This window comes from Oncorhynchus masou, unplaced genomic scaffold (assembly GCF_036934945.1).
Source record: "Oncorhynchus masou masou isolate Uvic2021 unplaced genomic scaffold, UVic_Omas_1.1 unplaced_scaffold_4029, whole genome shotgun sequence".
NCBI lineage: Eukaryota > Metazoa > Chordata > Actinopteri > Salmoniformes > Salmonidae > Oncorhynchus > Oncorhynchus masou.
The window spans coordinates 20,001-31,920 of record NW_027010429.1 but is presented as its reverse complement, the minus strand read 5'-3'; the positions used below and the strand labels follow the sequence as shown (position 1 = coordinate 31,920).

The 11,920-nt window shown below is 47.3% G+C and overlaps 1 protein-coding gene across 1 annotated transcript in view; it reads right to left on the bottom strand.

Annotated features, from left to right (window-relative positions):
* Window positions 1-5,443: 5,443 nt before the first annotated feature.
* Window positions 5,444-11,920, bottom strand: part of LOC135534858 (amine sulfotransferase-like) — an 11,335-nt gene continuing 4,858 nt past the window's right edge. Inside the window, exons 4-7 of the mRNA XM_064961672.1 lie at window positions 8,290-8,384; window positions 6,520-6,608; window positions 6,285-6,376; window positions 5,444-5,842 (exon numbers count right to left, since the gene is read on the bottom strand). Of these exons, the coding sequence (XP_064817744.1) occupies window positions 5,676-5,842; window positions 6,285-6,376; window positions 6,520-6,608; window positions 8,290-8,384 (443 nt within the window). The 3' untranslated portion in view covers window positions 5,444-5,675. The remainder of the gene's footprint in view (window positions 5,843-6,284; window positions 6,377-6,519; window positions 6,609-8,289; window positions 8,385-11,920) is intronic.

The window sequence follows — 11,920 nt, the reverse complement described above, 5'->3', positions numbered from 1 at the left end:
AGCTGACTTCCGGTTCCGGGTTGGAGCGAGTGGTCGCATCTACACTTAGGTCCGCTGGTAGTATAACTTTTCATTACATTTTCATTACATTTCATTATAGTACAACGGTTTGATTTGTCTAATCTTAGCAATTTCTTCTTAGCTAGCTACATAGCCGTCTTTGTATCAAAGATAATTGCGTAATTATCGTATTTCGTCGTCCTAACGTAGTCTACACTGCTATCTGCCCAGCAGCTAGCTAATCGTCCACCGTCTACCAGCACTGTAGAAACTATTACACTCAACTGAACGACTCGATTAGTGTAGTGTTAGCTAGCTACATAGTTGTCTTTGCTGTCTTCGTATCCAAGATAATTGTGTAGTTTAGAGTGTGTAGACTTAGAGTGATTATCTTAATTTACCGAGGTTAGCTAGCCAGCTATTTGTCATCCTTAACGTAGGAGATACTGCTAGCTAGCTAGCCAACAGCTAGCCAACAGCTAGCCAACGTCTACCGAATAGAACTTCAACAACCCGGTCAACATTCCGCTTCGCTCCACAGGTAGTATCACATTTTCATTTCACTTCATTACAGTACAACGGTTTGATTTGTTTGATCGTAGCTAGCTAGCTACATAGCCGTCTTTGTATCTAAGACAATTGTGTAGTCTAGAGCGATTTTCTAGGTTAGCTAGCCAGCTATTGTCGTTCTTTTAACGTAACGTAACGTAATCAACACTGCTAGCTAGCCAGCTAGCCCCCGAATAGCAGCACTGTAGAAACTATTACACTCGACGGAACGACTTGATTAGTGTAGTGTCAACAACGCAGCCACTGCCAGCTAGCCTACAAAGTCAACAACGCAGCCACTGCCAGCTAGCCTACTCCAGCAGTACTGTATCATTTCAATCATTTTAGTCAATATGATTCTTGCTACGTAAGCTTAACTTTCTGAACATTCGAGACGTGTAGTCCACTTGTCATTCCAATCTCCTTTGCATTAGCGTAGCCTCTTCTGTAGCCTGTCAACTATGTGTCTATCTATCCCTGTTCTCTCCTCTCTGCACAGACCATACAAACGCTCCACACCGCGTGGACGCGGCCACCCTAATCTGGTGGTCCCAGCGCGCACGACCCACGTGGAGTTCCAGGTCTCCGGTAGCCTCTGGAACTGCCGATCTGCTGCCAACAAGGCAGAGTTCATCTCAGCCTATGCCTCCCTCCAGTCCCTCGACTTCTTGGCACTGACGGAAACATGGATCACCACAGACAACACTGCTACTCCTACTGCTCTCTCTTCGTCCGCCCACGTGTTCTCGCACACCCCGAGAGCTTCTGGTCAGCGGGGTGGTGGCACCGGGATCCTCATCTCTCCCAAGTGGTCATTGTCTCTTTCTCCCCTTACCCATCTGTCTATCGCCTCCTTTGAATTCCATGCTGTCACAGTTACCAGCCCTTTCAAGCTTAACATCCTTATCATTTATCGCCCTCCAGGTTCCTCGGAGAGTTCATCAATGAGCTTGATGCCTTGATAAGCTCCTTTCCTGAGGACGGCTCACCTCTCACAGTCCTGGGCGACTTTAACCTCCCCACGTCTACCTTTGACTCATTCCTCTCTGCCTCCTTCTTTCCACTCCTCTCCTCTTTTGACCTCACCCTCTCACCTTCCCCCCCTACTCACAAGGCAGGCAATACGCTCGACCTCATCTTTCTAGATGCTGTTCTTCCACTAACCTCATTGCAACTCCCCTCCAAGTCTCCGACCACTACCTTGTATCCTTTTCCCTCTCGCTCTCATCTAACACTTCCCACACTGCCCCTACTCGGATGGTATCGCGCCGTCCCAACCTTCGCTCTCTCTCCCCTGCTACTCTCTCCTCTTCCATCCTATCATTTCTTCCCTCTGCTCAAACCTTCTCCAACCTATCTCCGGATTCTGCCTCCTCAACCCTCCTCTCTTCCCTTTCTGCATCCTTTGACTCTCTATGTCCCCTATCCTCCAGGCCGGCTCGGTCCTCCCTCCCGCCTCCGTGGCTCGACGACTCATTGCGAGCTCACAGAACAGGGCTCCGGGCAGCCGAGCGGAAATGGAGGAAAACTCGCCTCCCTGCGGACCTGGCATCCTTTCACTCCCTCCTCTCTACATTTTCCTCCTCTGTCTCTGCTGCTAAAGCCACTTTCTACCACTCTAAATTCCAAGCATCTGCCTCTAACCCTAGGAAGCTCTTTGCCACCTTCTCCTCCCTCCTGAATCCTCCTCCCCCTCCCCCCTCCTCCCTCTCTGCAGATGACTTCGTCAACCATTTTGAAAAGAAGGTCGACGACATCCGATCCTCGTTTGCTAAGTCAAACGACACCGCTGGTTCTGCTCACACTGCCCTACCCTGTGCTCTGACCTCTTTCTCCCCTCTCTCTCCAGATGAAATCTCGCTTCTTGTGACGGCCGGCCGCCCAACAACCTGCCCGCTTGACCCTATCCCCTCCCTCTTCTCCAGACCATTTCCGGAGACCTTCTCCCTTACCTCACCTCGCTCATCAACTCATCCCTGACCGCTGGCTACGTCCCTTCCGTCTTCAAGAGAGCGAGAGTTGCACCCCTTCTGAAAAACCTACACTCGATCCCTCCGATGTCAACAACTACAGACCAGTATCCCTTCTTTCTTTCTCTCCAAAACTCTTGAACGTGCCGTCCTGGCCAGCTCTCCCGCTATCTCTCTCAGAATGACCTTCTTGATCCAAATCAGTCAGGTTTCAAGACTAGTCATTCAACTGAGACTGCTCTTCTCTGTATCACGGAGGCGCTCCGCACTGCTAAAGCTAACTCTCTCTCCTCTGCTCTCATCCTTCTAGACCTATCGGCTGCCTTCGATACTGTGAACCATCAGATCCTCCTCTCCACCCTCTCCGAGTTGGGCATCTCCGGCGCGGCCCACGCTTGGATTGCGTCCTACCTGACAGGTCGCTCCTACCAGGTGGCGTGGCGAGAATCTGTCTCCTCGCCACGCGCTCTCACCACTGGTGTCCCCCAGGGCTCTGTTCTAGGCCCTCTCCTATTCTCGCTATACACCAAGTCACTTGGCTCTGTCATAACCTCACATGGTCTCTCCTATCATTGCTATGCAGACGACACACAATTAATCTTCTCCTTTCCCCCTTCTGATGACCAGGTGGCGAATCGCATCTCTGCATGTCTGGCAGACATATCAGTGTGGATGACGGATCACCACCTCAAGCTGAACCTCGGCAAGACGGAGCTGCTCTTCCTCCCGGGGAAGGACTGCCCATTCCATGATCTCGCCATCACGGTTGACAACTCCATTGTGTCCTCCTCCCAGAGCGCTAAGAACCATGGCGTGATCCTGGACAACACCCTGTCGTACTCAACTAACATCAAGGCGGTGGCCCGTTCCTGTAGGTTCATGCTCTACAACATCCGCAGAGTACGACCCTGCCTCACACAGGAAGCGGCGCAGGTCCTAATCCAGGCACTTGTCATCTCCCGTCTGGATTACTGCAACTCGCTGTTGGCTGGGCTCCCTGCCTGTGCCATTAAACCCCTACAACTCATCCAGAACGCCGCAGCCCGTCTGGTGTTCAACCTTCCCAAGTTCTCTCACGTCACCCCGCTCCTCCACATCCGCTACAAGACCATGGTGCTTGCCTACGGAGCTGTGAGGGGAACGGCACCGCAGTACCTCCAGGCTCTGATCAGGCCCTACACCCAAACAATGGCACTGCGTTCATCCACCTCTGGCCTGCTCGCCTCCCTACCACTGAGGAAGTACAGTTCCCGCTCAGCCCAGTCAAAACTGTTCGCTGCTCTGGCCCCCCAATGGTGGAACAAACTCCCTCACGACGCCAGGACAGCGGAGTCAATCACCACCTTCCGGAGACACCTGAAACCCCACCTCTTTAAGGAATACCTAGGATAGGATAAAGTAATCCTTCTCACTCCCCCCCTTAAATGATTTAGATGCACTATTGTAAAGTGGCTGTTCCACTGGATGTCATAAGGTGAATTCACCAATTTGTAAGTCGCTCTGGATAAGAGCGTCTGCCAAATGACTTAAATGTAATGTAAATGTAAAATCACATTGTTCCCTTGATTATGAATCCAGTAATTGACATAGGGGAGGAGACCAGTAACTTTATGATCCAGATTTATGAATGTACATAGAAGCAACAGTCATTTTTCGTACTTTGGTCATCATGATTTGATCTGGTTTCCTCAAATATCATCCAATTTCATGAAAAACATGATTTTGACTGTTCATGACCTTTAAACTAGCCAAGACCAGCAACATGAACAAACAGACTCTACAGCTGAAATCAGTGAGTGAAGTTACTAAACAGACTATTCTAAACAAATGACATGTCTTACCTGTGGTGAGATGTTTTCCACACACACATAGGTACGTGTAGGCTTCTTAGACAGTGGGTCCCCACAATTTCCCAGTCTTCCACTCCGATTTGCCTGAAGACACAGGGCTCTTCTCACAGACTCCATTTCCTTCACATTTTTGTACTTTGAACAACACAGCAGCTTTATGTCATTTTTGTTATTTCTATATAACAGAAAATCAACCACAAAGTTGGTTATTTTACACTGGGGGTCAATGAGAAAGAATCTTTGTTAACCCCAATTTGTTGGAATTGCTTATTATTATGTGAATATTGATTCAAAGTATTCAATTATAGAGGTATTTTCAATTATACAATTATATTCAATTGTACAGTTATATTCAACTCTATTCAAGTTTACTTTACTATTCGAGTATTATTCAATTCTTCATTTCTATTGAACTATATTAAATAATACTGTTGTATTCAGTTCAACAGTTATATTCAATTCTGTAGTTATATTCCACACTATTCAATTCTACTATTCAATTCAGCAGTTCTATTCAATTCTACACTTCTATTGAACTATATTAAATAATCATGTTCTATTCAGCTGTACAGTTCTATTAAAATATATAGTTCTATTCCACACTATTCAATTCTACTGTTCTACTCAATTCAACAATTCTATTCAACTCTGTTAACTATTCAATTCTACTGTTCTATTCAATTCAACAATTCTATTCAACTCTGTTAAATTCTTCAGTTCTATTAAATTATGCAGTTCTATTCAGCTCTATTAAATTATTCTGTTCTTTCAATTTAACAGTTCAATTATACAGTTATATTCAATGATACAGTTCTATTCAATTATACGATTCTATTCAATTATACATTTCTATTCCATTATACAGCTCTCGTCAACACTATTCAGTTATGAATTTCTATTCAATTATACAGTTATATTAAATTAGACAGTTCTGTTAAACTGTATTCAATTATGAAGTTCATTTCAATTATAGAGGTCTATTAAACTTTATTCAATTATAGAGGTCTATTAAACTGTATTCAATTATACAGGTCTATTAAACTGTATTCAATTATAGAGGTCTATTAAACTGTATTCAATTATACAGGTCTATTAAACTTTATTCAAGTGTTGTACTAGATTCCACAGTGACACATTTTTTATTAAATTCTGTAGTGACAAATGGCCTGTTTTCCAAATGGCACCCGATTTCCCTATATAGTGCACTACTTTTGACAAGGCCCATATGGCTCTGATTAAAAGTAGTGTATTATACTGTATATGGAAATAAGGTGCCATTTGGAACCCATCCATGTTCTATTCAGATCTATAGTGACAGGTGACCTCCAGGACCGATGGTTTGGGCGGCTCTGTGATGTTGGTTGATGTCCCAGGTGAACCTTAGAGGCAGGTCCTTCATCTTCTCATCAAACACCTGGTCAAAGTGTTCACTCTGGGCCACCGTCAACAAGTTCTTCCAGTCTCCTATGGTACCTGTGCAGAACGCACACGCACACACACACACACACACGCACGCACGCACGCACGCACACACACACACACACACACACACACACACACACATATTCAGATGAGCCAAAGCAATACATAACAAGTGCTGATCTAGGATCAAGGCCCGTAATTATAAAGCCTCTCACAGCAGGAGTGCTGATCTAGGATCAGGGAGCGTATTTATAAAGTTTCTCACAGTAGGAGTGCTGATCTAGGATCAGGACCCACCTGTCCATATCGTCTTATCAATTATGATCTAAAAGGGAAAACTGATCCTTTATCAGCACTCCTACTGTAACTATTTCTGTGTGTATGTATGTGTGCATATGTGTGTTTGCTCATGTGTGTGTGCGTATGTATGTTTGCTCATGTGTGTGTGCGTATGTATGTTTGCTCATGTGTATGTGCATGCGTGTGTGTGTACCTTTCCGTAGGAAGTGTCCTTTCTCCAGAACGAGCACGTCTTTGGGCAGAAACTCATAGTTGGCTTTTGGATCCTTTTTCATGTTCTTGAACCTGTCAATCAATCAATCAAACAATCAATCATTAATTATCAGACAGATCATATTATATTAGTCCTGATTGAGGCTGTTCAGTTTGCAGCATACACAATACACAGTCAAAAAGACAGGATAGAGCACATAAACACAGGTTCCAACCTGGCCTTCTCAACAATGCTGTCAATGGCCGAGGGGGTCAGGTCCTTCCCAAGGAAATCACAGATATCCACCACCACTGATCTCAGGTCCTGAGAGAGAGGGGAGGGAGAGAGAGAGAGGAGGGAGAGAGAGAGAGGGAGAGAGAGAGGGGGGAGAGGGATGGGTGAAGATAGAGAGAGATAGATAGATGGGTGAAGAGAGAGAGAGAGGGATGGGTGCAGAGAGACATATAGAGAGGGAGAGAGATGGGTGAAGAGAGAGAGAGAGGGGGAGAGAGAGAGAGGGATGGGTGAAGAGAGAGAGAGAGAAAGAGAGAGAGATGGGTGGATGAAGATGGAGAGAGAGAGAGGGAGAGGGATGGGTGAAGAGAGAGAGAGAGAGAGAGAGAGAGATGGGTGGGTGAAGATAGAGAGAGAGGGGGAGAGAGAGAGGGAGAGGGATGGGTGAAGAGAGAGAGAGAGAGATGGGTGAAGAGAGAGAGAGAGATGGGTGACGAGAGAGAGAGAGGGAGAGAGAGAGAGAGGGAGAGGGATGGGTGAAGAGAGAGAGAGAGAGAGAGATGGGTGGGTGGGTGAAGATAGAGAGAGAGAGGGGGAGAGGGATGGGTGAAGAGAGAGAGAGAGAGAGAGAGAGAGAGGGGGATGGGTGAAGAGAGAGAGAGAGGGAGAGGGATGGGTGAAGATAGAGAGAGAGAGAGGGAGAGAGAGAGGGAGAGGGATGGGTGAAGAGAGAGAGAGAGAGAGAGAGAGAGAGGGGGAGAGGGATGGGTGAAGATAGAGAGAGAGAGAGAAAGAGAGGGGGAGAGGGATGGGTGAAGATAGAGAGAGAGAGAGAGAGAGAGAGAGAGAGAGAGAGAGAGGGGGAGAGGGATGGGTGAAGAGAGAGAGAGAGAGAGAGAGAGAGAGAGAGAGAGGGGGAGAGGGATGGGTGAAGAGAGAGAGAGAGAGAGAGAGGGGGGGGGGGAGAGGGATGGGTGAAGAGAGAGAGAGAGGGGGGAGAGGGATGGGTGAAGATAGAGAGAGAGAGAGAGAGAGAGAGAGAGAGAGGGGGAGAGGGATGGGTGAAGAGGAGAGAGGGGGGGGATAGGGATGGGTGAAGATAGAGAGAGAGAGAGAGAGAGGGGGAGAGGGATGGGTGAAGAGAGAGAGAGAGAGAGGGAGAGAGAGGGGGAGAGGGATGGGTGAAAAAGAGAGAGAGAGAGAGGGGGAGAGGGATGGGTGAAGATAGAGAGAGAGAGAGAGAGAGAGAGAGAGGGGAGAGGGATGGGTGAGGAGGAGAGAGGGGGGGATAGGGATGGGTGAAGAGAGAGAGAGAGAGAGAGAGAGAGAGGAGAGGGATGGGTGAAGATAGAGAGAGAGAGAGAGAGAGAGAGAGAGAGAGAGGGGGAGAGGGATGGGTGAAGAGAGAGAGAGAGAGAGAGAGAGAGAGAGAGAGAGAGGGGGAGGGATGGGTGAAGAGAGAGAGAGAGAGGGGGAGAGGGATGGGTGAAGATAGAAAGAGAGAGAGGGGGATGGGTGAAGAGAGAATGAGAGAGAGAGAGAGAGGGGGAGACATTGGTTAGTTGCCCTGTATGTCATACAGCATACAAGTGTTTCTCAGAGAGAGAGAGAGAGAGAGAGAGAGAGAGAGAGAGAGAGACAGACCGACAAGGAAGCAGACAGACTGCTTGAGGCTGCTTCCCAAATAGCCCCCTATTCCCTGCTTAATGCACTACTGTTGACAAGAGGGCCCTGGATTTCATTTAACATGCAGAAAAACCCATTACTGTACCTTGATCATGTCCTCGTACTTGACAAAGAGAATGTCATACTGCTCTCTCTTGGTGTACCACTCACGGATGTGATCAAACCACGATCCACCCACCACTGTCAACAACACACAGACACATACGCTATTGGACAGGACTTAAAACGTCTTCAACAGTGGCTGACTTTTATCCCCCAAAAAACATTTAGAAAAAGATATCATGCGTACAAAACATACTCTTGTTTATGCACATATCAACTATGTAAAAGTTACAAAAGTGTACAGAGTAAGGAGCAGTTGATGTTACACAGTACACTTTACAGCACACGGTACACTTTACAGCACACGGTACACTTTACAGCACACGGTACACTTTACAGCACACGGTACACTATACAGCACACGGTACACTATACAGCACACGGTACACTATACAGCACACGGTACACTATACAGCACACGCTACCCTTTACAGCACACGGTACCCTTTACAGCACACGGTACACTTTACAGCACACAGTACACTTTACAGCACACGGTACACTTTACAGCACACGGTACACTTTACAGCACACGGTACACTTTTCAGCACACGGTACACTTTACAGCACACGGTACACTATACAGCACACGGTACACTATACAGCACACGGTACACTTTACAGCACACGGTACCCTTTACAGCACACGGTACACTTTACACCACAGGGTACACTATACAGCACACGGTACACTATACAGCACACGGTACACTTTACAGCACACGGTACACTTTACAGCACACGGTACACTATACAGCACACGGTGCACTATACAGCACACGGTACACTATACAGCACACGGTACCCTATACAGCACACGGTACACTTTACAGCACACGGTACACTTTACAGTACACGGTACACTTTACAGCACACGGTACACTTTACAGTACACGGTACACTTTACAGCACAGGGTACACTATACAGCACACGGTACACTATACAGCACAGGGTACACTATACAGCACACAGTACACTTTACAGCACACGGTACACTTTACAGCACACAGTACACTTTACAGCACATGGTACACTTTACAGCACACGGTACACTTTACAGCACACGGTACACTTTACAGCACACGGTACACTTTACAGCACACGGTACTGCAACACGTTTCCACCTTACTTTTCCCTGTCGGGTACTGCTATGTGACATGTTTTGTTGGGTTCCGATTTGAAATCTACTTCCTGTCACTATGTAAGAACGTATTGATTACGCTACATGTATGATAACTGTATGTGTTTAGGGTGTCAGTGGAGGGTGAACAAGGAACTGTGCATTGAAAGGTACCGAGAGAGACAAGGAGGAGTTTGTGTCTGTTCAAACACACTGTCATTGTTAGTTCAGTCTGTTCAAACATGTCATTGTTAATAGATAAAGAAGGGAGGGGAAAGGCACTGAATAGGCAGACAGCCTAAGGTACTAGGGAGGAGTGAGGAATTTGGCTCAAGGTCAAGTCAACAGATGCAGTGAGAAGAAACCTCTGTGAGGGGGGGGGGGGGGTAGAAGGGTTCCCCCTAGGGCTGTTGAGTTATGATTTACGGTACATAATTGCATATAATCTGAAATCAAACACATTTGAGTAACCGCCTTTGTGTGTGGATTATTACGCATGCTGGTTTGTGTGTTTAGACTGATGCTCCACTCCAACATGTCTGTCCACACCTCTGGGAGAGAACGTTGAGTCCTGGGCCATTGAGCTCTACATTATATCTCACCGCCCTACATTTCCATGTCCTCTCTCTGCTTTATTCCTTTCTGGAGCTCCCAGACGGGCTGTCAACAGTTTAGTGAAATACGTTTCACTGCATAAACATGTTACTATCGATGTTCCTGTGCAGATTTCACTTGGTTTCCCAAATGAAGCACTGGGTAGCTGCAGGAACAGTGTTGAAGAGCCCATTGCATACAGAGTTTGGTGGGAACATCACCTGTTGTGCAGCGAGAGCATGCTCCTCCGACAGTGGTTGATGCTTGGCGTGAAATAAGTGTTCCGGTATTTATTTCTCAGCTTCTCATATTAAATAAGCACAGCTCTGCTATGAAGCCGAAGTCGCCTACCTGGCATCGTTAACAACGGACTGGCGGGAAAGCGCGCAACCTCCATTCCCAATTACAGTGCATACAGATGGCGCCCGAGTCCTCTGAGACGACTCATTCCCAATCAGAGTGCGTACAGATTGCGCCCGAGTCCTCTGAGACTACTCATTCCCAATCAGAGTGCATACAGATGGCGCCCGAGTCCTCTGAGACTACTCATTCCCAATCAGAGTGCATACAGATGGCGCCCGAGTCCTCTGAGACGACTCATTCCCAATCAGGGTGCATACAGATGGCGCCCGAGTCCTCTGAGACGACTCATTCCCAATCAGGGTGCATACAGATGGCGCCCGAGTCCTCTGAGACGACTCATTCCCAATCAGAGTGCATACAGATGGCGCCCGAGTCCTCTGAGACGACTCATTCCCAATCAGAGTGCATACAGATGGGTTCCGAGTCCTCTGAGACGACTCATTCCCAATCAGAGTGCATACAGATGGCGCCCGAGTCCTCTGAGACGACTCATTCCCAATCAGAGTGCATACAGATGGCGCCCGAGTCCTCTGAGACGACTCATTCCCAATCAGAGTGCATACAGATGGGTTCCGAGTCCTCTGAGACGACTCATTCCCAATCAGGGTGCATACAGATGGCGCCCGAGTCCTCTGAGACGACTCATTCCCAATCAGAGTGCATACAGATGGCGCCCGAGTCCTCTGAGACGACTCATTCCCAATCAGAGTGCATACAGATGGCGCCCGAGTCCTCTGAGACGACTCATTCCCAATCAGAGTGCATACAGATGGCGCCCGAGTCCTCTGAGACGACTCATTCCCAATCAGAGTGCATACAGATGGCGCCCGAGTCCTCTGAGACGACTCATTCCCAATCAGAGTGCATACAGATGGCGCCCGAGTCCTCTGAGACGACTCATTCCCAATCAGAGTGCATACAGATGGCGCCGAGTCCTCTGAGACGACTCATTCCCAATCAGAGTGCATACAGATGGGTTCCGAGTCCTCTGAGACGACTCATTCCGGGGTACAGTAAGTGCTACTGTGCAGATGTTTTCTTCACTGACCAGTGAGCAACAGGAAGCACTCCTGAAAGCTACCGGAGTTTAAGGCATAGGGGTATTTGGCCTCTGTGCTGTTGCTCAAGTTGACAAAATCTAAGACAAAAAAATGTGCATTTAGTTCAGTGTGGAGTAACAGGGACAGAATCAAAAGTTATGCAACTAAAAGCCATTCAGTTTACAATAGGATCAGCCAGTAATCATACCTGGCTCATTCTTTATGGGAGCTGGGATAGAACCGATTTTGGGTTTGAATAATCTATGTGAAATGCCAGGGGGATGGATTCTAAAAAGTAACAAGTTAAAGTTGGCACGACGACCAAACACTCCACGCACGGAAAAAAAAACGCTTTGGTGAGAAACTTTATTCTGTTTTATTCTGAAATAGCTTGATTGGCGTAAAGTAGGAGGAGGGGTCTCGCGAGAGAATAAAGTGGAGTTACAAGTATGAAGGAGCATTTGTAGCACATTGTGTTAACCTCTTGAAACTCTGG